Genomic DNA, 27883 nt, shown 5'->3' with positions numbered 1-27883 from the left:
TCCCCCTCCCTCCCTGTCTCTCTCTCCCCCTGTCTCCCTGTCTCTCCCTCTGTCTCCCTGTCTCTCCCTCTCTCTCTCTCTCTCCACCCGTCTCTCCCTCTCTCTCCCCCCATCTCTCCCTCTCTCTCTCCCCCCGTCTCTCCCTCTCTCTCTCCCCCCGTCTCTCTCTCTCTCTCTCTCTCTCTCTCTCTCCCCCCCCTCTCTCTCCCCCTGTCTCTCCCCCTCCATCTCTCTCCCCCCGTCTCTCCCTCTCTCTCTCCCCCTGTCTCTCCCCCTCCATCTCTCTCCCTCTCTCTCTCCCTCTCTCTCTCCCCCTCCATCTCTCTCCCTCTGTCTCTCCCCGTCTCTCCCTCTCTCCCCCTGTCTCTCCCTCTCTCCCCCTGTCTCTCCCCCTGTCTCTCCCTCTCTCTCTCCCCCTGTCTCTCTCCCCCTCCATCTCTCTCCCCCTCTCTCCGCCTCTCTCTCCCCCTGTCTCTCCCTCTCTCCCCCTGTCTCTCCCTCTCCCCCTGTCTCTCCCTCTCTCCCCCTGTCTCTCCCTCTCTCCCACTGTCTCTCCCTCTCTCCCCCTTGTCTCTCCCTCTCTCCCCTTGTCTCTCCCTCTCTCTCTCCCCCCGTCTCTCCCTCTCTCTCTCTCCCCCCTTCTCTCCCTCTCTCTCTCTCCCCCCGTCTCTCCCTCCCTCTCTCTCCCTCCCTGTCTCTCTCTCCCTCCCTGTCTCTCTCTCCCTCCCTGTCTCTCTCTCCCTCCCTGTCTCTCTCTCCCTCCCTGTCTCTCTCTCCCTCCCTGTCTCTCTCTCCCTCCCTCTCCCCCTGTCTCTCCCTCTCTCCCCCTGTCTCTCCCTCTCCCCCTGTCTCTCCCTCTCTCCCCCTGTCTCTCCCTCTCTCCCACTGTCTCTCCCTCTCTCCCCTTGTCTCTCCCTCTCTCCCCTTGTCTCTCCCTCTCTCCCCTTGTCTCTCCCTCTCTCCCTCTCTCTCTCCCCCCGTCTCTCCCTCTCTCCCCCCATCTCTCCCTCTCTCTCTCTCCCCCCGTCTCTCCCTCCCTCTCTTCCCCTCTCCCCGGTCTCCCTCTCTCTCCCTCCCTGTCTCTCTCTCCCTGTCTCTCTCTCCCTCCCTGTCTCTCTCTCCCTCCCTCCCTGTCTCTCTCTCCCTCCCTCCCTGTCTCTCTCTCCCTCCCTGTCTCTCTCTCCCTCCCTGTCTCTCTCTCCCTCCCTGTCTCTCTCTCCCTCCCTGTCTCTCTCTCCCTCCCTGTCTCTCTCCCCCTCCCTGTCTCTCTCCCCCTCCGTCTCTCCCTCCCCCTCTCTCTCTCCCTCTCTCCCTCCCTCTCTCCCTCCCTCTCTCTCTCCCTCTCCCCCTGTCTCCCTTTCTGTCTCATCTTAACTGCCGTATACCTACACTGAAGTAACCCGCCCTGCTTTCTTCCAGATCTGACTCAAGTTTCACACGGGAGACATCGGAAGACAGGTAGGGAACACCTCCCCTCCAGTATAATACCTTGAGGGACTGCGGATCAGGTAAGATCCCATCCGGGATTGCTGCTTTAGAAATTGTGAAGAGGGGGCGTCCCGACAATGGTTTAGGGGTACAGAAGTCATTCACATCTGGCTTTTTTTTTGTTCGATTAGTGAGGCCATCCGAGACACACACACACACACACCACACACCCACACACGTAACTAGGACTAATGGTAGTAAAGTATACGTGTAATACAATATATAAACTGTTAATGTAAAAAAAAAAATTGTGTCCCGGTTTTTCATTTTCAAAATCTGGTCACCCTACTCATATATGCTCAGCTGTGCCACTGGCACTTTGGCTGAGCATAGTTCTTTGTAGCCTTGCTGTTCCCATGTTCCTTGCCTTACTTTCAGATTGATCTCCTGTGTACCGACCCGGCTTAACCCTTGGACTCCGCACCTCTGGCTCCCTGACCCTGGCTTACGCATCTCTCCTACCCTGACCACAGCACTCTGACTTCTACTATTGTACTGGCTTAACCCCTGGACCACGGCAATCGGACTCCTACTATCCCACTGGCTCCAACTCCTGACCTTGGCAAGTATCAGGACTGTTCTTATATCTCTAACCCTGGCCCGGATACCTTGACCATCCACTCTCCAGACGTGCCCTCATTGCTGTGGGTGGCGTTTATACTATTCCCACCTCAGTACCGGGGACCCACCTTGTTCATGGTGAGCACAAGCGTTACAGTATGCTCAGCCCCACGAACATGGGTTCCCCCCCCCCCCTGAGGTGGCCCGAGCCTTGTCAGAGATTGACAACAAGTTTTGTCAGAGGCTCAGATTGTAGCTCTAACTCATAGTTTTTCTACTTTTTCTATCCAACAAGCACAACCCGGTATCTTAAGACATGCCACTTTATTTTCACCTTCACTGGAACACACTCCTGCTGCTGAGCCACGTCTTCCAACTCCCAACCGCTATGCGGGTAATCCACACGGGTGTAGAGGTTTTTCTAAATCAATGTGCTATACACTTTGAACTCACTCCCTCTCGTTTCTCCTCTGCAAGATCCAAGGTGGCATATGTCATAGCACTGCTCACCGGCGACACCCTGGCTTGGGCATCCCCCATCTGGGAACAGGACTTCGCACGTTTCACCAAAGAAGTCAGGCAAGTCTTTGACACTCCAGGCCGCAAGGTGACCGCAGCCTCTTCCCTGTTCCACTTTTCCCAAGGGCACCATTCCATAGCCAGATACGCCATAGAATTCCGGACTATCGCGGCAGACAGTCTGGAACAACAAGGCCTTATCTGCCTTTTGGCAGAGCCTATCAGAGTCCCTCAAGGATGAATTGGCCGCTCAGGAATGACCAAATAATTTATAAGATCTCATTGCGGTATGTATACAAGTCGACCAGCACCTCCAAGAAAGGAAGGCCGAACGTTCTCGCTCCCGACCGGTTCCGGTCAGATCCCTCGTTTTTCAATCTATTTCCCAGACCCACCGATCAGAGGACCCGGAACCGATGCAGTTGGGGAGTCACCGTTTTGTCTTTTTCTGAGAGACAACATCGGCGAAATGACGGACTCTGCCACTACTGCGGTGATCCCGGACATCTAGTACTACAATGCCTACTCAGACCGGGTGGTACCAACGGTCAAAAGAAGGGTAAGGGGATCACATTGGAGACAATTTCTCCTTCTTCTACCATTCAGGAGAACTTACCTACCCGGATCATGCTCCCCACTTCTCTCCAAGGCTCTAATTTCCAAGTCACTACGTCCGCCTTCATCGACTCAGGATCCGGAGGAAACTTCATTGACCACAACTTTGCTCTAATGAACGCAATCCCACTGATCTGCAAATCTGTGCCTGTCGGGTTAGAAACCATTGATGGACGACCTCTCCAACCAGCGTTCATCTCATTGGAGACCTGCAATCTTCACATTCTTACAGGGGACAGTCACCAAGAGGAAATCTCACTAGACGTGATTCACATGCCCTCCGTAGAGGTAATCTTGGGTCTGCCTTGGCTCCAACAACATACTGTAATCCTCACCTGGATTGGACCGATAAGGAAGACATACAGTGGAGCAACCGTTGTGCCAGATCATGCTTCAAACCCACACAACAAATCTGTGTCATAAAGAACACCAAGGATAAAGGAGAAGTCCTGCCAGAGGTCTACGCAGACTTTAGAGATGTCTTTGACAAGGTACGCTCTGAACACCTTCCCCCTCATCAACCCTTCGATTGCCCTATCGATCTATTACCCAGGTCTGCTCTACCCAGAACTAGATCATATCCCCTTTCTCTTCCAGAAACTGAAGCAATGACGAACTATATCCAGGAGAACCTGAAGAAAAGATTCATTCGGAACTCCTCAACCCCAGCTGGGGCGGGTTTCGTCTTCGTCAAGAAGGACGGATCCTTCCGTCCTTGTATAAATGACAGGGATCTTAATAAAATCATCCTAAAAAACAGATACCCTTTACCTCTCATTTCTGAGTTTTTCGATCGTCTTCAGTGGGCCACTGTCTTTTCTAAATTAGATCTTTGGGGGGCGTACAACCTAGTAAGTATACGTCAGGGCGACGAGTGGAAAACAGCCTTTAGCACGCAAGACGGCCACTATGAATACCGTGCCATGCCTTTTGGGCTGTGTAAGGCCCCAGCCGTGTTTCAAGAATTCAATGTGATCTTTCGAGACTTCCTCAACCTCTTTGTCTTCGTCTACCTAGACGACATTCTCATCTTTTCTAAAGACATTTCAGAACACATATGTCACACCAAGTTGGTCCTCTCACGCCTTCGGGAGAACCACATATATGCCAAGCTAGAGAAATGCCAATTTCACCAAAAGGTCTACGGCATGTCTGGGCTACATCATTTCAGACTCCGGATTTTCAATTGACCCTGCTAAACTCAAAGCAGTCCTGGAATGGCCACAACCCACTTCGCTCAAAGCTATTCAGCGTTTTTTTAGGTTTTGCAAACTACTATTGAAGGCTTATTCGCAATTTTTCATCCACAGTGGCACCCATCAGAGCCCTAACAAAAAAAAGAGACGGGTGCCACCATCTGGCCATCCGCTGCACTTCAGGCCTTCGCCTCACTCAAAAGAGCCTTTGTATCTGCCCCCATCTTATGCCACTCAGACCCCAAACTACCCTTTACTCTGGAAGTAGACGCTTCCAAAGTCGGGGCGGGGGCCATCTTGTCCCAAAGACAGTCAGCACAGGCCAAACTACATCATTGCGGGTTTTTCCTCTAAAAAAAATTCTTCAGCAGAGAGAAACTATGATGTCGGCAACGGGGAACTCCTAGCGATCACACTTGCCTTACAAGAGTGGAGACACCTCCTGGAGGGCACCGAGAACCCAGGCACAATCCTCACGGACCACAAGAATTTGCTCTCAGGGCCGCCATCAGGGGGGGACAAAGCGCACTAGCGTCCCGGGCCCTGTGAGTCATGGAGGCCCGGCCGACCGGGCCCCCTGCGTGGCCGTGAATTTAGTTTTAAAAAAAAAAATGCTGCACCCGGCACTGGTCTCCATGTTGGCAGCGCCGGAAGTAAGTGAGCTTCCGGCGCGAGAGGGAGGCCCGGCGTGGGCAGGTTCAGCATCGTGGCGCAGCGCAGGTGTCTGCAGCGGGGCCGGCGGCAACTGCTGTGACCAGTCGCCGGGCCCCACGCAGCACTGCCACCCCGCAGGACCGGGCCATTACGCTATTCCCCGCAGCCGCCGGCCACCCCCCGGGCCATCCCACCACCCCCCGGTACAGCGGGCTGTCCCGCCAACCCCCCCCCCCACTGCACCGGCCCGTCCCGCAGCATCGGGCTGTCCCGCCCCCGTAGCACTGGGCCATCCCGCCAGCCCCTGCAGCACCGGGCCGCTGTGCCCCCGTAGCACCGGGCCCTCCTGCCAGCCCCTGCAGTCCCGCCACCACCCTTTGCAGCATTGGGGCCCCCCGCAGTCGTCGTCCCCCAGCAGCATCGCACGGCCACCCCCCCTCTGCAGCCACCAAGGTAAGTCTGATATATATATATATATATATATATATGTAGGGGTTGGGATATGTTTTTATATGTATATGTGGGGGTTGGGGGATTTTTTTATATGTATTGGGGGGGTTGGGGTATTTTTTTATATGTATTGGGGGGGTTGGGGTATTTTTTTATATGTATTGGGGGGGTTGGAGTATTTTTTTATATGTATTGGGGGGTTAGGGTATTTTTTTATATGTATTGGGGGGGTTGGTATTCTGAAAGCCAGGGTCATATGTAGATGATTTAGCCCAGATAGTGTCAACTCGGCCCTCTTTTCCAAGCACAACAAGTCTGTTTCTTTTCTTTACTTTATTTGTGGAAAGCAGGGTAAAAGACAGGAACTTGTGTAGAGATGTAGATGTTGGGATAGTGTCTCTCAGTGTGTGCTTGGTAGTTAACGGCAGGTGAAAAGATAATCCTACCATACAGGAGTTTACAGCAGTGCTCACTAAAATGGAGTGAGACTGCACTACTGTCAGCAAAAAGACAGGGGAGAAAATGGGAAAGTCCATTAACTGGAGGACTGGAGATGTTGCCAGAGCAACCAGGGGTGTGACAGCTTGGAAGGAAAAAGGCTACTTAATGTATCCATCCAATCTGCACTAGGAGTAAACTGCAAGGAAAGTAAATCCACGTACAGCTAGCAAGCAGAACTGCCAAGGGAGAGGGGGGCTGAACAGAAAAGGCAGACAGGGGTATTTCTGTTCCATGACAGTTGGGGTGGTGGGGATGGGGGGTGGGGGGGATGTGGGGGGGTGGGGGGGATGGGGGGGATGGGGGACGGGGGGTGGTGTTGATGGGGGGGGATGGGGGGGGGGTGTCACAGTAACTTGTGATAGGATATATTACACACCAAATACCTGGGTTGAACTGAACACGACTTAGATATGATAAAATATAGTTTATTCCTTAATGAAGGTGAACACACAAGATATACAAATAACAGGCAAAATATACACTTACTTAGGGGTTTGGACAAGAAAGCAATCAGGATACAGGATTGGCAATTCCTTCCACAATACAGGTTCAGATGTAGACATCACGAAAAGACACGAAGACAACTGAGTATAGGCTGGACACTGGTTTATATGCAATTTCCAGTCTATACCTTATTATTGAGTGTAGGCCATTGGAGAACAATTACCTGCACCCAATCTCTCCTTGCCACCTAAAGTCTAGCTTGGCCAGGATACCCTTTGTCCAAGGTGTGAATTACAACACTTAATCTCAAGTACCCATGTCCTGCATTCTGTTGTGCTTGGGGGGGTGGGGATGGGGAGGGGAGACCGCACCGCCCTGTCAGAGTGAAAAATGAAAAACAACAAGATTTGATTGAAATAAATTATTTATTTGCCTTTCGTAAAATATTGCTACATGATTGTCGTTATACTGTTTCTTTTGTCCAGGGCCGAGACAGACCAGGGAGGGCAGAGACAGACCAGGGAGGGCAGAGACAGACCAGGGAGGGCAGAGACAGACCAGGGAGGGCAGAGAGAATCCTTCTCACATCTCAACCAGTCACTTTCACACCTCCCCCAGTCCCTCTCACACCTCCCTCCGTCCCTCCCTCAGCCCCTCACACCTCCCCAGTCCGTCTCACACCTCCCCCCCAGTCCCTCCCCCAGCCCCTCACACCTCCCCCAGCCCCTCTCACACCTCCCCCAGTCCCTCCCACACCTCACTCCCTCTCGCCCCACATCGCCTTAACACTGCCCCCAGCCCCCCCTCACACCGCCCCCCCAGTCCCTCTCACACCTACCCTAGCCCCCCCTCACATCGCCCCCGAGTCCCCCTCACACCACCTCCAGGTCCCTCTCACACCTACCCCCACTCCCTCTCACACCTCCCCTAGCCCCCCTCACATCGCCCCCGAGGCCCCCTCACACCACTCCCCTAGTCCCTCACACCTCCCCCTAGTCCCTCTCACACCTCCCCCCTAGTCCCTCTCACACCTCCCCCCTAGTCCCTCTCACACCTCCCCCCACTCCCTCTCAGATCTCTCCCTCCTCACCTCCATGCCTCCTGGCTAGGGTAACCATATTTGTCCCGGCAAAAACTGGACAAAATATCACGCATGCAAAGTAGTTTACAGGTTACTCATGCGCGCCCACCCCACAGCCACCAGGCCATCATCATTATCACCACCACCACCCCCCCCGCCCGCATCGGAGCACCTCCCGCATGCGCATTGCGGCCCTATTCTACTGCGCATGCGCGAGGTTATATTCCCGCGCATGCGCATTGGGACCCGATTCTACTGCGCATGCGCAACTTTATATTCCCGCACATGCGCAGTGGGATCGTGGTAGAGGTAAAAAGTAGAATAGGGTCGCAGTGCGCATGCGCGGGAATATAAAGTCGCGCATGTGCAGTAGAATAGGGTCGCAGTGCGCATGCGCGGGAATATAAACGCGTGCATGCGCAGTAGAAGAGGGCCGCAATGCGCATGCGGGGGGTGCTCCGATGCGGGCGGGGGGTGGTGGTGGTGATAATGATGATGGCGTGGTGGCTGTGGAGTGGGCGGCCTGGTGGCTGTGGGGGGGGCGGTGATGGCCCGGTGGCTGTTTTCGGTGCTCCGATGCTGCAGGGGGGGGGGGGGTGCTGGCATGGTGGCGGCGGGGGCGCTTTGATGCTCACCAGTTGCCGCCGGCCCTGCTGCAGGCCTCTTTCTCACCATGCTGCTCCCGTGCCTCTCACACTGGGCAGCGATTTTTTTTTTTACATTAACTGGCCAATGACAGCGAGAGAAGTGGCCGACCGGCGGCCAATGACAGCGAGAGAAGTGGCCGACCGGCGGCCAATGAGCGCGAGAGGTGGGGCCGGCCGGCGGCCAATGACAGCGAGAGAAGTGGCCGACCGGCGGCCAATGAGCGCGAGAGGTGGGGCCGGCCGGCGGCCAATGAGCGCGCACAAACACAGACAAACCGTTTCTCACAGACAGATTCAGGAATGACGGGGAAGTTTGTGGCTGCATTTCCGCTACAAGTGATCAGACCGTGTTCCCGCTCAGTGAGGGGCGCGCGCCTGGGACTTCTGCTGCTCATTCTGTTGCTATTTATATCGCTGCTACCAGAAAACGACGTGCATGCGTGATATTTTGTCCAGTTTTTGCCGGGACAAATATGGTTACACTAGCCAGGAGGCATGGAGGTGGGAAGGGAGAGATCTGAGAGGGAGTGGGGGGAGGTGTGAGGGGGGGCTAGGGGGGAGGTGTGAGGGGAGCTAGGGGGGAGGTGTGAGAGGGGCTGGGGGGCGGTGTGAGAGGGACTGAGGGCGGTGTGAGGGGGGCTGGGGGAGAGGTGTGAGGGGGGCTGGGGGAGAGGTGTGAGGGGGGCTGGGGGAGAGGTGTGAGGGGGGCTGGGGGAGAGGTGTGAGAGGGGCTGGGGGAGAGGTGTGAGAGGGGCTGGGGGAGAGGTGTGAGAGGGGCTGGGGGAGAGGTGTGAGAGGGGCTGGGGGAGAGGTGTGAGAGGGGCTGGGGGCGAGGTGTGAGGGGGCTAGGGGAGAGGTGTAAGGGGGGCTAGGGGAGAGGTGTAAGGGGGGCTAGAGGAGAGGTGTAAGGGGGGCTAGGGGAGAGGTGTGAGGGGGGCTAGGGGGAGGTGTGAGGGGGGCTAGGGGGAGGTGTGAGGGACTGGGGGGGAGGTGTGAGAGGGACTGGGGGGGAGGTGTGAGAGGGACTGAGGGGGAGGTGTGAGAGGGACTGAGGGGGAGGTGTGAGAGGGACTCGGGGGCGATTGTGAGGGGGGGCTAGGGGACGTGTGAGAGGGACTGGGGGGCGATGTGAGGGGGGCTGGGGGAGGTGTGAGATGGACTGGGGGCGGTGTGAGGGAGTGGGGGCTGTGTGAAAGGGGCTGGCGGCGGTGTGAGGGACTAGGGGAGGTGTGATAGGGGTTGGGGGAGGTGTGATAGGGGCTGGGGGAGGTGTGAGAGGGGCTGGGGGAGGGACTGGGGGGGAGGTGTGGGAGGGACTGGGGGGGAGGTGTGGGAGGGACTGGGGGGAGGTGTGGGAGGGACTGGGGGGAGGTGTGGGAGGGACTGGGGGGGAGGTGTGGGAGGGACTGGGGGGGAGGTGTGGGAGGGACTGGGGGGAGGTGTGGGAGGGACTGGGGGGGAGGTGTGGGAGGGACTGGGGGGGAGGTGTGGGAGGGACTGGGGGGGGAGGTGTGGGAGGGACTGGGGGGGAGGTGTGGGAGGGACTGGGGGGGAGGTGTGGGAGGGACTGGGGGGGAGGTATGGGAGGGACTGGGGGGGAGGTGTGGGAGGGACTGGGGGGGAGGTGTGGGAGGGACTGGGGGGGAGGTGTGGGAGGGACGGGGGGGAGGTGTGGGAGGGACTGGGGGATGTGTGAAAGGGACTGGGGGGGAGGTGTGAAAGGGACTGGGGGGGGAGGTGTGAAAGGGACGGGGGGGAGGTGTGAAAGGGACTGGGGGGGGAGGTGTGAAAGGGACTGGGGGGGAGGTGTGAAAGGGACTGTGGGGGAGGTGTGAAAGGGACTGGGGGAGATGTGAGAAGGATTCTCTATGTCCTCCCTGGTCTGTCTCTGCCCTCCCTGGTCTGTCTCTGCCCTGGACAAAAGAAACAGTATAACGACAATCAAGTAGCAATATTTTACGAAAGGCAAATAAATAATTTATTATTTCAATCAAATCTGGTTGTTTTTCATTTTTCACTCTGACAGGGCGGTGTGGTCTCCCCTCCCCACCCCCCCCCCCCCCTTCCTACTGGGAATGTGTGTGGGGGCGTTATATGTATTGGTTTTTTTTTTATATATGTATTGGTAAGGTGGTTTTTTTGTATGCATTTGGGGGGGGGGGGGAGGTTGTATATACTTGGGGGGGTGGGGATTTTTTTAAAATGTATTTGGGGATGGGAAGTTTTGTGCATTGCGGGGTGGAAAGTTTTTTGGTATATATCTTGTGGGGGGGACGGAATGAGTGAGAGTGGTGTAATTGACGGAGGAGAGATGGGGTGAGTGAGGAAAAGAGGGAGCAAGAGTGAGAAACAGGGGAGAGAAATGCATGCGAGGCGGGATAGTGAGATGGGGTGAGACGGAAATACATGGGAAGGGGGGGGGGAAAGAGGGGGCTCGTGAGGTGTGAAATGGGCAGGGGGGGGCGGTGGGCAACACCGTCGACACGGGGGGGGGGCCCTGCTTAAAATGTTTGTCCCGGGCCCCACGGTTTCTGTTGGCGGCCCTGTTTGCTCTATATAGAAAGCGCCAGGCGCCTGGCATCTCGTTAGGCCCGCTGGTCCCTTTTCTTTTCCAGGATTAATTATATAATCTCCTTCATTCCGGGTTCCAAAAATGTGAAAGCGGATGCACTATCCCGTCCGTTCTTACCAGAAGACAAATCAGAGGACATTTCCGAAACCATTCTTCCATCCAAACACATTCTCGCTGCAAACTCATCTGACGTCTTGGATGACATTCTGGCAACCCAGACACACATTCCGGAGGGTCTAGAGGGTCCGGAGGGTTGTTTATGCGCCGCACCCCAATTTCACAAAAATATCTTGGAATGGGGTCATGCCCCCAAATCTGCCGGTCACTCAGGTACTAGAAGAACCACAGATCTGATCAGAAGGGCCTTCTGGTGGCCCACCATGCTCAAGGACATTGAGGAATTTATTAAAGCCTGCTTCACCTGGGCTCTGAACAAAAACAGCACGCTCCAAGCCATCGGGCCTTCTTCATCCTCCACCCATAACGGACCGTCCCTGGAGTCATCTGTCTATGGACTTTGTCGTAGAACTGCCCCTCTCCAGAGGAATGAATACCATACTGGTCGTAGTTGACAGATTTTCATAACAGTCACATTGTGATCGATCGGAGAAGATTCGGCTCGGGGGTTCACTAAATGGCAGCAGAAGAGGACCAAAGATGCAAAGTTCTGTGGGGAAGATCATGTGACCAGGCAGTCACTAGATACAGTTGGTGCACTGCTAGAGGGCAAGGGGTGTGCCAGAGCCTGTTTCAGAAGAAGGGGATGTAACTTTGTAAATGATTGCTAGAGAAACAAAAAAATGCTTGTTACATAATACATTTAAAAATGTCATTCAATGGTTTGAAAAAAAAAAATTGCTACAAGAATTCTCCATACAGAACGGATTTATATTAAACAAAACACATGCAGTATATTGCTTGGTCTGCAGCTTTAAAGGGCATCACATTAAACCAGGGGTGGGCTTACACCTGTGCTGAAGCAGGGATATCCTGAAAACCTGACCTGTTTGTGGCCCTTGAGGACTGGAGTTGCCCACCCCTGCATTAAACACACTTTCAAAGTGGTTAATATTGGGCAGGGCACCTTTGAGCGCCGGCGATACAAATGTCGGTCTGAACGGTGTGCAGAATGTATTTGTGACTTACGTGCCTGTTTTAAACCGTTCTCTTTCCCGTCATTAATACGACTTCTAGAAGAGGGACAAAGGAATAAACCCGGTCTGCTGATGGGACAGTTAAGACTCTGGGGTTTATCCCAGATCTGCCCATGCGGCCACCTGGTCTGTTTTCAGTTGAAAAGCCCCACAAGATGTCACACGACTACCGGTAGGGTTGCCAGGTGAATTCTCCAAAAATACTGGGTACAATGGTGAAAGGTGTGACGTACTCGGGACTTGCCCTCACCGCTCCATGTCGTTTCCTCCTCTCCTTGGCCCTACCCCCAGGCTCCTGCCACCTCCTCCTGATTGATGCATTACCCAGCAGCAGCTAATCAGGATGGAGGAAGCTGCCCTAGCCACAGCCGGCCAAGGTCACTGTGTCCAGAGAGGTAATACCAGACACACACATGTCCAGTATTAACTCTCATTTTTACTGGACAGAGCGTCCGAATACAGGACAGTCCAGTTCAATACTGGACACATGGCAACCCTAATCTACCGGCCACCCAGCGGAGTCTAATAAAAACAAAGCAACACCTCATTTAAATAAAATGAATATATTTTATTTCTTGGCAAACAGCCGCAGACATTACAAAACAAAAGGTTTTAGTTTGTAAAAAAATATAAAATAGGAGTTACAGTATTAGTAATGATAAATGAAATGTAGAAGAATTACAGGTACAAAGGGGTGTACCCCCCAACAAAATTTAAGGCCAGACCCCCCCCCCCCCCACGCACGCACAACAAAGGTAGGGTTCCAACTTTCCCCCCGATACTACTATAGGACCCTGACCCCAAAAATTGAGTGACCCCCCAGGGTCCAGGTAAAACGTTTAATCCTACGCCCCGGGAAACCGGTCGGCTGCCCAGAGTGTGATCATACAAGAAATACAGGCTGAGCTGTAATGTTCTGTAAATCATATTTTACCCCTTTTGTGTAGCAGGGAAACGGAGCTATATCATATACAGCTCAACCCCCTTATAACGCTGTGCTTGGGGTCCAAAGAATCACATTGCGCTATAAGCGGATCGCGTTCGAAATAATGTGCGATTATATGCATTGTGCAATAAAGTATTTAAGATACCAATAATAGTGTTGTAAAGTATTCATAAATACGAAAATTGGGAGCCGCGCTTGCATCGCGTTATAAGCGGATTCGCGCTGTAACGGATCGCGTTATAACGGGGTTGAGCTGTATATACACCACCTTCACATTATAGAAATCAATGTCCTTGTTTCTTTACCCCTACAACGACTTTCTTTGAACTTGAAGCCCAAATTCATACGAAGTTGCATTGTCTTTGGAAAAAAAAAAAGGTTTTGAATTCAAGATTTCACGCACCTGATTTTATTAGATTAAAAACAGCAAAATCGCCCCTCAAAATAATTTTCTTTACCTTTTTACCTGAACTAGGGAGTTCCCTGAGCTCCCTGGACCCCCCAGTAAATTAGACTTTTAGGCCCCGGTTCACTAAAGGGTGCACTTAAATAGGAGTTAAGGTGTGCTAAACCTTAGCATCATTTAGTCATTTAGTGAATCAGGGCCTTAATTTTTAATTTTATTTTTTTAAACTAGTTTGTGTCTGCGGCCCTGGGGCCATATTGGTGGTTTTTTTTGTTTTGTTTTTTTTAAATACAGAGAAGGTGGGACTGCTGCTTTAAAAAAAAAATTCATAATGAAAACCATTACAATTTGAACAGGGTTTGCACAGGTCACATGATCACTTCTTTCCTATAGATCATCATCATTATTCTTCTCTTGGTACTTTATAAATACTATTAGCAGTAACATCGCAACCAAGGTACATATCGAGCCAATGACAAGGAAAGCGATTCCGAGAAATGGATTCTTTCCTCCCATCCAGGACACGCTGCTGAAAACCACTTTCTTTCTCCCGCGGAAACTCAAGACAGGATAGTCTGTTGGGAAGGTGTCAAGGTTGTAAACATACAGGAATGTTAGATTCAGTTCTGCAACAGAAGTGTGCGTTGCTATATGGCCATTTATACATACACTCACACACTGTATTTATATATCAATACATGCAGAATTTAGAACGCATGACCCCTTTTTTGGTTTGACCCCAAAGATTCCGCTTTGGTTATATGGCACTTACAGGGAGAAGTGTTGAAACAGCAAAACATGTAGCACTACACAATTGTTATTTTATTGATTGCCGGTTTGAAGCAGGGGGTCTTTGGAGCTGAACTGTGTTCATTCCAGCTCTGGGGACCCCCTGCTTCTAGAGATATGTAACAGAAACAAACAATCTTGAAAGGGTGGAGCCCCTTCAAATTTCCCTGTGCTGCAGAGATTCACTCCAGGAGTACAATAAAGTCCATTTGAATCAGCAACATGATATCAGACCATAAGGGGTTAATGTTCGTGATGGAAAGCAGCCGAGTCTGCTGACTCTCCCCTAGTGTGGGAGCAGCCTGGCGGCATACAGAAGGTTGACTAAGCTGGTTTTGCAACCTGCTATGGACCCCTCAGATGTATAAATTGTGCACTAAAGGTGGCTGATCCCCTGGGGTGCTTTAAGATACGAAATCAACTTACTTAGTTCTTTGTCTGGTCTATTCAAGTTGGCGTGCTCCAGGCTGTTTTTGGAATGAAGTAACAAGGCATCCTCTCCGTGAAGAAAGTGATCAGCGGGCACTGCTTTGAAAAAATGGCAAAAAGGATGGACTGTGCAAAAATATATATAAGCCTTTATTGATTCATGGCAAACACGGATAAAAAAGGGGAGGAGTCCCCCCTCAGCACTCTAATACGTTTCGCCCGTGGGGCTTTGTCAAAGACAAACGCGAAACGTATTAGAGCGCTGAGGGGGGACTCCTTCTCCCCTTTTTTATCCATGTTTGCCATGAATCAATAAAGGCTTACAGGCATACTCCGGTTTAAGGACACTCACTTTAAGTACACTCGCGAGTAAGTACATATCGCCCAATAGGCAAACGGCAGCTCACGCATGCGCCTGTCAGCACATCCTGAACCTCCCTACCTATACCGAAGCTGTGCGTGAGCGGGGAGACTATAGAGCCTGTTACAAATGCATTATTTACATCAGTTATGCACGTATATGATGATTGCAGTACAGTACATGCATCGATAAGTGGGGAAAAGGTAGTGCTTCACTTTAAGTACATTTTCGCTTTACATACATGCTCCGGTCCCATTGCGTACGTTAATGCGGGGTATGCCTGTATATATATTTTTGCACAGTCCAGCCTTTTTGCCATTTTTTCAAAGCAGTGCCCGCTCATCCCTTTCTTCACGGAGAGGATGCCTTGTTACTTCTAGAGATATGTACCTCCGTATGGGGTGCTGGTATCTGCAGCCAGGGAACTTGGGTGCCCAACGAAATGGCTGCATTTAAATGTCCTGCGGGCCAATAGGAATGAGGTCATCCCCTACGGCTTCCCATTGGTCCAACTGGCCTGGGCATTTAAAAACGCCACAGAGATAGCGGAATCGTCTACGGAGGCAAGTAGCTCTGGAAGCAGGAAGTCCCTAGAGCTGAAATCAACGCGGTTCAGCGCAGGAGATCCCCTGCTTCAGTCCTGTAATTAACAAGAATGTGGAGGGAAAAAAATCCCTCTGCCTGTTCCTTCTGTCTGATGTCACTGTGCGTTCTACAAGAGTTTGCTCAGGCAAAGTCTTCCACTCCCCTTATCTTTGTTGTCGCTCTGTCTAATAAGCACAGGGCGGGTGAAGGGTTAAGAAACCAATTTATTGACAAACACTCACCTATTCAGAGGTGCTTCACAAATGAAATTTGCAATTAATTTTCCAAAAACTTAAAGCAGATAAAGCTTTGCTATAATAGTAAAGGGAAAGGGAGGAAGATGGGAAAGTGGACTCTCGCTACAGCTCAATTTAACAGTATAAATGCATGGTGACAAAGGTGCATAGGGGGAATGAATAGACAATAGAAAATCAGGGAAAGGAAACACCCTTTAACTTGCACTCAGTGTCTCAGTAGATATGATTATTAGAGTTAATACTTATTATTTTAATATAGAAATTTAAAAAATTACTTACTGAGGACCCTGATTTGAGGGAAGTGCTAAGATCAACCCCAACTTTAGTAAGCAGAAGAGCTACCAATCTGAAGGACAAGCTAGTGCATAGCCATCTACGTCCAACTATATCAAACACGTGGCTGGCTAACAGATCTGTAGGCAATTTTAAATGCCGTGGCTGCAAAGCCTGCCCCTTTGTATCACTTACCAACACCTTCTATAATTGGAATGACACTAAATCATTCACAGTACGTCAATTTATAAATTGCCGAACAAGAGGGGTTATATATCAAGTGATTTGCCAGTGTTCTAAGAAGTACGTCGGCAAAACTATCAGAGAGTTTCGCCAGCGGATATTGGAACACTTAGGAGCAATCAGAAACCATCTTGATACCCCTCTTGCCAACCATATACATGCAGCACATCAAGGAGATATCACGAATCTTCGGTTTATGGGTATTGAGAGCGTTCCCATTAACCCCAGAGGGGGGGACTGGAATCGCCTCATTTTGCAGAAGGAGTCCAAATGGATCTATCTGTTGGGCACCCTAACACCGGGCGGCATAAATGAGGGTTTCCTGTTCTCCCCCTTTATATGAAGTATGACATTGATCCCTTTGTACAACCTTTCATTCACTGTTATGATATGTGTATATGGCTTTCTAAGTGCGTACTCATTAATATCACCTCTATACCCTCTAAGTACAAGACCTTCCAAATATCTATCATTATGTGCCTGTCAATAACGCCTATACATTATCCACTGAATATAATGTGTAATATAACTATGCTGTCAGTACCTGACAGTTCGTTTCAGTACAATAACTATCTCCTCATTCAATTAACTGTTGCAACGTACCTTTAAGCCAGTACTTCCAACCCTAAGTTACCGCGCTATCCGATTGGCTCCTGAACAGCACAAATGTGTATAAAACACTCCCCTATACTTACCCACGTCACCACCTTTGAAAAAGCCTCCGCGAAACGTGCGTCAGGTGGGAGGCGGGACTAACGAGGCCAAGCGTCATGACGTCACGACGTAGCTCCGACCGGGTGGTGAGTGGTCAGCGTCTCTGAACGCCGAACTTAGCAGCAAAGGTAGCAATGTGCTACATATTGTGACCATTTATATCACATTACTTGCTAGATTTGTAGCTATACCCAATACACTGCTTTACTTCTGACACTACTGCGGTTTATTTGAGCCATGACGATGGCACAATGTGTATAGCATTTGTATATAGTAAGTGGGTTTAGGCTACTATTAGGAAATTGACCACCTAGACTGTTACAACATAATATGGTCTCTCAGCTGCAAGCAACATTAGCAGCTGCTAGCAGCGTTCATTCTCCTAGTGATTCTCACCCCACCCTGTGCTTTTTTATTATCATTATTATTGTGTGCTAGTATATTATATTATTATCTCTCACCTTGTGCAGTTTATTTAGTTTAGTGTAAGAGGCTATAAATTGATACGGGCTCTGACCCGTGCCTCAGGGCCAATTCAATCACATTTTGTGGGCCGTTTTTCACTGCTGCACTGTAGATCAGATTTAAGCCATTGAATATTGTAGTTAGATATTATTACTACTAGGCTTGTTGACTACTTTAAAAGTCTCATCTATTTGTGGTGAGAAGCAAGTGTATCTCTCAATTGATACACACCTGTATGCTACACGTAGCACCACAATACTATGATTGCTAGCCTTGGACACCTGTCTAATTGATTACAGGTCTTTTAATTAGTGCTGGAATGGGTATTCCATATATTATACTTATGTGAGCTTTGATTACATTGACTGATTTCCTACCTAAAGGGTTGCTCACTAGGTCCCCTTCCAGTTTGTGTTTGTATATATGTTTGTGTCTGTTGTTCTAATTGTATGTATATGATCTAGACTAAATGTTCATGATACCACCCCATTTTTTTAAATTTCTATATTAAAATAATAAGTATTAACTCTAATAATCATATCTACTGAGACACTGAGTGCAAGTTAAAGGGTGTTTCCTTTCCCTGATTTTCTAAAGCTTTTCTATAAGCATGGTTGGAGTATGTAGGGAAGCCAATCAGACGGGTAAATGCCGGCTACGTGAGATTATACCCAAAACTTTATAGGTGCAAACTACAGCAAACACAAAATGCCACTTGTGAGCACATTGACGTGTCTGATAAGTCTGCCGTTCCCCGTTATAAAGTATAAACTACAGACACTGGCGGATTTCCCATTATGGGTACTAGGACGACACACACACACACACACACACACACACACACACACACCACTCTTCCCCACTGATTGCAGGGAGAGCGTGGGACCTTTAAAGTTCTTACCTTCTCCTTTGTGCCGCCTCATCCTTCAGCGTCGCATCAAATGACGCCGCTACGTTAATGCAGGAGGGCGGCGCTGCAGGAGGCGGGGGCCCGGGCGGCACAAAGGCAAGTGCCTATGGGCGGCGGATTATCCATCCACCACTGACTACAAACCATGACATCCTACAGAAAAGGATACTGTAAACGATATCTAGCCGGTAGTCGCCGGGTGGAAGACCGGCTGAAAAGTTTCCGCTCTCAATTCTGCGGTATAATTTTCGAAAGTTCGGCAAAGCTGCACACCGCATCCAAACCATGAAGTCCTCATTTATAAATCCGGTGTTATAGGGATCATCCGAAAGGTTATATGCTGGAGACGGCCAATGCGAAGGTTTTGCTGTACCTGTTAATAAAATAATGTATAGTTACTCAATTAGAATAATGACTCGCATCTTTGTTGTAGTGTGTAAGATTTCCAGTTCAGTTACATCATTATATTGTAATTAGGGTTGATTGGAAATAAGAGAACAGAAGCCACATATATGAATTAGTCTGATTTGCAAAGTGTCTTTAAAAAGCCTAGTGTCACATACTTGATTACTCGGGCAGTAAAATGAATCTTCTCTGTAGATTCTTTGTTACATTATAAGGTTAAAGTTACAATGGGATTGCAGCCGTGTTGGGTTGTCTGGGGAATGGCCCTGCGGGTGACATTTGAGTTATAAAAATCGACAGCCGTTGGCAACACGGATGCAACCATTCCTGTGATCTAAACTTCAGTCCCTTGTATGGAGAATGGGTCGTTCCTCATCAGATATGACATCAGTGTTAAGCTGAAAAACAAATGATGATGATACCTAGTTTGGTCATAATACTTGGTTAAAGCAGCAGTCCAAGCTGTCGTTTTTTTAATTTTTTCCCCCTTTAATATGTGCATAAATACAATCCACATAATGATAAGTAATGCGCTAAATTGCTGATCAGCAAAGATTCGGCTCAGGGGTTCACTAAATGGCTGTCAGTGCAAAGAGTACCAAAGATGCAAAGTTCTGTGGGGGAAGATCATGTGACCAGGCAGTCACTAGATACAATTAGTGCAATGCTAGAGTGAGGGCAGGGCTCAAAAAAAAGGGGTGTGCCAGATCCTGTTTCAGAAGAGAGGGGGAGGGGGGAAAGCTACAAGTATTTTCTCATAGTACAGAACCGATTTAAAAAATAAAAATTTAAAAAAAACTCATGTAGGATATTGCTTGATCTGCAGATTTAAGATGGCGGACTAGGTGATTGTCTGGATAAAAGGTGGCAGCAAAGCTATGGGAGCTGGGAGACATCGGGAGAACACTAGGAAAAAGAATGATTAGGCAACCATCTTTGAAAATATGATAAATGGCGGTGATATCAAATAAGTGATTTACTGGTTTTGGATGCAAGTAATTATCTTCAGAATAAAACCTTTCTTTTGTGGGCGCTAAAACCGGAATTATGCCGCTATGATAATACAAAAGACATAGAACATTTTACATAGTGCAGAAGCCTTCAAGAAATGTATTGTGGCTACGTTAAATACATTAAATACGCAGTCACTTAGTGGGACCCTAGCCCACTTATAGTAATGGAAACAAAAAATGATCGAGTGGACTACCGCTTGCTATGAAAAGAAGAAGTTGGGGAACTCACCAGATATGAAGGTTAAAAAAGTCTTTAATGAAAACTACATAAAATGACAAAACTCCTCCTCCCACATGTTTCACGCCCACTATGGCGCGTTTTCAAGCCTTGGAAGGAGACGGGGGTACGGTGAAGCTTCTCAGGGGGTACGGTGAAGCTTCTCAGGGGGTCACACAGCCTGGTGGGAATCCAACCTCTCTGTAAGTACCCCGCTTCTTACACCTTGCTTAACCCCTTGGTTTTTCTACCCTCTCCCTGCATCTGTACTTATATGTACTGGACATTCCTATTATCAATTTAAAAGACTTATTTGATTTCCTTACCTTTTTGCTTTTGGAGCTGATATTCGTTTTTTTGTTTTGCACTTATACTAATGTATGTGAACATACTATTGCAGCTTTTTATAATCTTAGAATATAGAACGCATTATAACAATGCAGATTGATATTTAAAAACAGTCCAAACATTTTCTAAAAAAAACCAAAATGATTGGGTCTTTAATGGTTACAACCAAATATACACACAGCATATGTAGTTGTGGGGCGTAAGTCCCAAATACAGTGCTCAATCTAGTTCAGAACTTAAGCAGATGATAAAGTCCTTAAACTCTTGGGGAGTCAGCCTATGAACACAGCAATGTATTGGACCCAGTGCTTAATAAATGCATCACGTGTGAAAATGAATAAGGGTTAACATACCGTTACTTTGTAGGATTTCGCCCTACATGACCCTTGTTTTGCTGCACTGTTGCCGGTCATCAAGTCTCAATGAAGAGAGACATGCAATACTCACATAGGACTGCTTCCCTGGGTGCGTGCATCCACGCTCAGTGTGCAATGTAAGAAGAGATCCGAAGATTTATTGAAAAAAGTGGGTCCCCCATACCATGTTTTTTCAATAAATATTTATTTTTAATTAACACCTTGCTGGTCTCCCATTCCTACGAGCTGTGCACCGCTGGAATCTTCGGATCTCTTCTACAAATACCCACAGCATATACACATTTCTTTTAACCAGACCTCCCACAGCCCCCCAGGGTTTCAAGTAACACACCAAAAACTGCTGTTTAGAAACAGTGTTTAACACGACCTACAGTAACAATAGATGGGTCTTGTGAATTAGCCATAATAAGACTCAAAATATCTGAACAGAAGAGAAGACAATGGGCGTTTGGATAGATCACAATATATCACATGGTATATATATCGTAGCATAATGGCCGTCATATCCCTGACGACTTACAGATATAGAGGACACGTGTCAATTCTAAATCAAACCGGGGTTTAAAAACCATCTCTCCCCCCTTGTGTTTTTAGAGACAGAGAGAAAGAAAATAAATAAATAAATAAAAATGGACGGCAGGTGAGAACCAGTAGTGTAGTAATGAATAACTCCCATCATGTGATGCTTGAAATAAATAATAATAAGTGTGACCTGGTACTGCCCATTAACCACATTTTAAATATACAAGATGTACAGATGTTCAAAATGTATCGGAAACCGGAACGTACCGTTAAAAACCTCAGTGAGACTTTTATTGCCGTTGATCGGATTTCGGAATTTAACATTGTAGTCCGTCCACCACGAGATGCCTTTTCTATTTAATGGAACTTCCATTTGGCTTCCATTGACCTTGTAGTACAAGGTAAACGTGTCTGTAAAGAAAGAACACACTATTATGTTTGAGGCAACATCACATTATTATAACACAATATCATTATTATGACTCTACTAGCTAAACTTACCAGGTGTTGCTCGGGAATTCTAAGAAAGCAACCTCATCCCTCCCCTCCATTCCCCTTCTCTCACTCGTCCCTCATCTATCTCCCTCCCATCAAGTTCCTTTAATACCTTATGATGTTCCCAATTCTTTCCGCCTCTCTGCTTTTCCAGCATTCTTACTTTCTCCTCACGTGCCAACTTACTTCCTCTTTCGTTGTAAACTTTATAGCCATCTGACTGTCCTTATCTGCCACCAGGCTATGGGCATTATGATGATGATGTCACGTGCCAGATACACAGCCTACCAGGTACAACACCCAGTGGCTGACTTGCTTAGAGATATTCTAATAACTTGGAATTAAAAAATAGAATGTATCCAAAACAGACAAAAGGTACTACATGGGAATGTCCCACAAACACACACAGTGTGTGTCAACAAAACCCACCCTGACAATCCAATTGGCAACATTATCAAAAATACAGAAGCAGCTAAAGTTCTTCCGGAGCACGAGATCATTGGGACGAGAGTATGTTAGAAATTCTTTGAGAGTTTGAAGTGTGAAACAGATGCCACATAAGACTCCGTCTGGCCGTAATAAGAATGTCCTGTAGAAAATGTTACAAGAAGAGTATTTTAAGTAAAAGGAGTCTAGATTTAAAAGTTAGTCCAAGATCGCTGCTGCGTGTCTATCTGAAAAGGTCTGTGACTTTTTCAGATGATGCAACCATTTCTGATAATAAACTGGAGTTGGTTGTATGAACGATAAGGAGGCGCGACATCATGTTAGATGCACCGGAGCTGTGGATTGTTATAGAAGAACACGTGGGGATACCACAGTCAGTCATAATGCTGGGAGTAGGAGTGCTGACCAAGTAATATTCTCTGTATATAAACAGACAGATTAGTTACATAGGAAGCTAGGATAAAAGCACAATAGGAGGAAGGTTTTCACCAAGAAAAAGAATGACATGCAATCTCTTTGAAAATAATATGACCTATTTGATGTAACCACTATATCTACTATTTGTGAGATGTAAGGAATATTGTCAGGAAAATAAATGTTTCTTGTGTGCTAAAAGACGGAATACAGAATTATTTTATGCAGCTGTGAAAATATAAAGAAATACATTTTACAGAGTACAATGTCCCACAAACAAGCATCAGAGGCTCTCGATCGCACACTTCAGGACCTCAGCAGAAATTAAATTATTATGGGCGACGTTGTTTTAGCAAGGGATTTCTCATTAAGAAACTAAAAAAAAAATGTAAGTTGCAGTAAGGGCAGTTAAAATGTGGAATTCATTACCCATGGAGACTGATGGCAGATACAATAGATTTGTTCAAAAAAAGTTGGACATCTTTTTAGAACGGAAAGGTATACAGGGATATACCAAATAAGTAAACATGGGAAGAATATTGATCCAGGGATTAATCCGATTGCCAATTTTTGGAGTCAGGAAGGAATTTATTTTTCCCCTTATGGGATATCATTCGATGATATGACACTGGGGGTTTTTGTTTGCCTTCCTCTGGATCAATAAGTAAGTATAGATATAGGAAAAAGTATCTGTGGTCTAAATTTAGCATAGGTTGAACTTGATGGATGTACGTCTTTTATCAACCTCATCTACTATATAACTATGTAACTGTGTAACTATGTAACTGTGTAACTATGTAACTGTGTAACTATGTAATTACCCATTCATAAATCTCAGTATTTTTAGGTTTCTTAGAATTCCCGAGCAGTGCTGGATACTTCCAGCTAATTAGTATAATATTTCTTAGCACTGCTGAGTATTGCTGACCGATTCCCGGGAGATACTGTAGTGGGACTCACGGATTAATTTTTGGGGTACATATTTACATTATTGTATTATGGGGTGCTGTTTAACTATCACCGTATTTAGCTCCTATTTCTCCCGTTTTGGGTGATGTGCTGTTGGATTAGATTAGCCGGTACCTGGGGACAGGTGGACGGTCGGCACACACGTGTGTCGCGGCTCCTCCTACATGTGAATTACTATATTTATGCAATTATCTGGTCCGGTCCCTTGTCTCGATTGGGCTTGATTTGATTTTATTGCACCGTTGTTTGCTACATACTTTGTGGAGATCCCCAATGGTTTTATTATTTATATTGTTTTCGTGCTTTGTGTTGTTTTTGTAAGGCAAAAACCCCTATACGGAATAGGTATATTGTGACGAGTGAATATTTCTGTTCGGCTCTGGTGCACCTTTTATCCATTTATCGTAGTTGTGGTGTAATATTTATATATACAGGTTATACATGAAGGCAGAGTTTTTCAACAGGTGTTCCTAAGAAGCCTTGGGTTCCCCGAGCCTCCCTAAAGGGTTCCCCGAGCCTCCCTAAAGGGTTCCCCGAGCCTCCCTAAAGGGTTCCCTGAGCCTCCCTAAAGGGTTCCCCGAGCCTCCCTAAAGGGTTCCCCGAGCCTCCCTAAAGGGTTCCCCGAGCCTCCCTAAAGGGTTCCCCCTGCAATGTTCAGGTCATTTGAGAATTGGACCCAATACTGAAGAATTTACAATACATCCGATCTCAGACGCGCTATTAGAGAGGGTTGGGGTTCCTTACAATGCATCTGATCTCAAGCGCGCTATTAGAGAGGGTTGGGGATCCTTACAATGCATCTGATCTCAGACGCGCTATTAGAGAGGGTTGGGGATCCTTACAATGCATCTGATCTCAGACGCGCTATTAGAGAGGGTTGGGGTTCCTTACAATGCATCTGATCTCAAGCGCGCTATTAGAGAGGGTTGGGGATCCTTACAATGCATCTGATCTCAGACGCGCTATTAGATAGGGTTGGGGTCCCTTACAATGCATCTGATCTCAGACGCACTATTAGAGAGGGTTGGGGTTCCTTACAATGCATCTGATCTCAGACGCGCTATTAGAGAGGGTTGGGGTTCCTTACAATGCATCTGATCTCAGACGCACTATTGGAGAGGGTTGGGGTTCCGCAGAATTTGATAAATTAATAAAAAAAAAAAAAAATTGAAACCCCTGCATTAAGGTCTCCTGTCCAAGTCTATTCATTTGCTCTTTTTGGCTATGGTCACATGGTGTCCAGTCTCAGACTGGCCCACTGGGTACGCAAGTACCCTTCAGCGACGTATGTACGTATGAGGTAAGCAGTGACCCCGTTTCCCCCCTATGGGCCCCAGTTACCAAATTTAACACTGATCATCAAAAAGACATAACACTTCTCTTACCATTAAACATGCTGTTAGCAATAGCTCCACACGGGGCAATTGGTCTTCCGGCAGAATCCCATTGATAGTGCACACATTCATTAGCAGGATTCTGCAGGGAAAGCAGGCTTACAGTGTTAGTATGTGTACTGGTGTAAACATTACAGAACAGATGTATAATAGGTATGGCATATACCTGGGGTGCTTAACTCCAGTCCTCAAACCCCTCCCGCTGGTCACATTTTCAGGATATCCCAGCCTCAGCACAGGTGGCTTAATCACATCCCCAACGACTGAGCCTCTGATTGAGCCCGCTGTGCTGAAGCAGGAACTGATGGAGCAATCTGTGCTGAAGCTGGGATATCCTGAAAACCTGACCTGTTGAGAGGCTTGAGGACTGGAGTTGAGCCCCTATGCTATAGTATATACATATACAACATTCCTGCACTCACAGGACTTGGAAAAAATATACAAACTAGTAGTGTATTTAATCCTCAACATTTCAGCATATACACCAGCCTCAAATTGTTTTATTGTTTTTTGTAGAGATAAACAGCATATAATTAGCATTACACTTGAGAAAGAGTACTTTACTGCATTTGTATCGAACAGACATTAATAAAGTGGAATTATCCTCTATTCATGTATAACGTCCCACTACTACACCTTCTCTCTATAGCTCCCTCTCAATTTTTGCTTAAGGAAACAGCCATGTCCTTGAATATCTCTATAAAGATACAGTAGTTATTAAAGACTAGGAGAAGAGAAAGATAGAAAAAAAGAAGGAAGAGGGGGGGGGGAGGGGAAGTGGGGTAGGGGTACTAGAAAGTTAGGGGGCAGAAACAAAGGAGATCCATAATATCTACATGCCCAGGACATACTTGAAAACGACAGGTAACTCTCAATGTATTACTTCCTGGTAAAAGATTTTATAAATAAATAAAAATAAATAAATGTCTGCTGCCCTTTCAAAAAACAAAACAAAAAACAAAAAAAACAAAAAACAAAAAAAACAAAAATAGTGTATATAAAGAGAGAAGATTATGAAGTGAATACAAAGTTGGTGATGGGATATTTTGAGTGTATTTGGTTTCCCTACCCTTCATTTAAAACATTAGCTTATATTTGTATGGTGTCAACACATTCCGTGGCGCAGTACAATGTGGGAGGAAGAGAAGAACATTGGATGATAAAAGAGCACATATTAAAAAGGCATTGCAAGATGTCATCTTTTTTTTTTTTTTTACCCATCGGATTGAAGCAGGGAATTTCCGGAGCGAAAACCCCCTACATTCCAGGTCCGGGGACCCCCTGCTTTTGAAGATACTTGCCTCTGGAGTAGGTGCCGGCAGCTGCTCCGCTCAGCTAGCAGGGATCACATAATGCAGCTTTTCAAAGCTCCCTTGCCCTGCGGACCAATAGTAAGCCTTGATGTCATCCGGTGCGGCTTCCTATTAGCCCCTGTGATGCCGGAGCTTTAAAAACCAGAGACATACCGGTACCCCCTTCGGAGGCAAGTATCTCTAAACACACACACACACACACACACACACACACACACACACACACACACACACACACACACAGCTTGGATTGCTCCTTTAAGACAAACTGAAGCAATAGGAAGACCTTCCTCCCCCACGGAGCTCACAAGCGACATGATTTTTACAAAAAACAGCTACAACTATGAAGAAGGAACATCAAAATATTTGTGGGAATCTAAAAACCAGACGTGAACATGAAAATACAAGTACCTTTAGATTGTAAAGGTTTCCACTCAGCTGCTTGTCGTCCTTGGATATGCCATAACGATAGTGGTTCTGGTAGTAGTTTGATAGCTCGTAATACATAAACACAGGTCCCTAAAACCACAAAAAAGCAACATAGCCACCATTTTGTATTCTGACAAAAAGCACAGGCTTATAAAAAGATAAAATATTAGGAACCTGAGTGAGGGGGGGGCCTGGAGCCAAAAAAACAAAACTGGGTGGTTTAGCTCAAGGGACCTGGATCCGATTCTGTAAACCAGGGGGTGCTAAAACTTGGGGGGGGATGGGGGAGGGGCACGGGCACACAGCGCTTACAGAGCATTTAAATTAAATGCCGGGGGAGTGGCGAAGGCCCCTGTAAGGCCCCTTACCTTGGCTCAAATGGCTTCTAGCGACGCAGCGCTACACGACGCTACGTTGCCATGGCAACGTGACGTCACACGACAAGAACGCCGGAGCCAAGGTAAGGAGGGTGGGCGCGAGCCGCAGGGGAGAAACAATGTGCACCCCCCCCCTGCTGTAAAGTACCAGTCCTGTTTCTGATTTCCTGAAGTAATGGAAAAGAGCTGCATCATTTCAACAATGTAGATGAGGTAGCAAAGCGCCCAAATGCCAGGTCAAATAATGATATATATATATATATAGCGCCAGAACCAACATCCAAAGGAAATCCGTCATCACACATGTGGAGGAGTAGTAATGCGGCTAACAATAGTGGGTGCAGTGCTCCTGAAGACAGGTAGTGGGCAGTGCGAGGCCACCCACGATCACTCTCATTGGTAGGTTCCCCTGTAGCACAAGTTACTCACGTTCCTTGGCGTGGCCGGCTGCGCAGCTTCCTATGCTGGTATGCAGAAGTAGGAGATAGTGAGGAGCGGCCGAACCGGAGGGAGCAGGAAAGGACCCAAAGTCAAAATGTATAAAAAAGGTATACAATAAAGTACCTTTTTTATACGTTTTGATTTTGGGTCCTTTCCTGCTCCCTCCGGTTCGGGCGCGCCTCCCTATCTCCTACTTCATTTCAACAATGGCTTAGAGACAGTTATCTAAAATAGAGTCTTCAACAAACACACTTTCTCTAAAAGGGGAACTGGAACTGTAGGTTTGTGATTAAAAATAAATAAATAAATACCATTCGTTTTATTTTTACGTAAAAAATAGCTAAATAGCTAAATTTCATACCCCCTGGTACAGGAGTGGCCAACTCCAGTTCTCAAGGGCCATCAACAGATCAGGTTAATGATATCTCTGCTTCAGCACAGGTGGCTCAGTCAATGACCTGT

The 27883-nt window shown here is 47.7% G+C and overlaps 1 protein-coding gene across 1 annotated transcript in view; it reads right to left on the bottom strand.

The window, feature by feature from the left end:
* Nucleotides 1-13464: 13464 nt before the first annotated feature.
* Nucleotides 13465-27883, bottom strand: part of TMEM30B (transmembrane protein 30B) — a 35423-nt gene continuing 21004 nt past the window's right edge. The window contains exons 4-8 of the mRNA XM_075603753.1: nt 26586-26693; nt 24853-24943; nt 21410-21553; nt 18430-18633; nt 13465-13809 (exon numbers count right to left, since the gene is read on the bottom strand). Coding sequence (XP_075459868.1) covers nt 13622-13809; nt 18430-18633; nt 21410-21553; nt 24853-24943; nt 26586-26693 — 735 coding nt within the window. The 3' untranslated portion in view covers nt 13465-13621. The remainder of the gene's footprint in view (nt 13810-18429; nt 18634-21409; nt 21554-24852; nt 24944-26585; nt 26694-27883) is intronic.

Source organism: Ascaphus truei, chromosome 6, assembly GCF_040206685.1.
Source record: "Ascaphus truei isolate aAscTru1 chromosome 6, aAscTru1.hap1, whole genome shotgun sequence".
In the NCBI taxonomy this organism is placed as follows: domain Eukaryota; kingdom Metazoa; phylum Chordata; class Amphibia; order Anura; family Ascaphidae; genus Ascaphus; species Ascaphus truei.
Note: the sequence above shows the minus strand (reverse complement) of the source record. Positions and strands in the feature narration are given on the sequence as shown.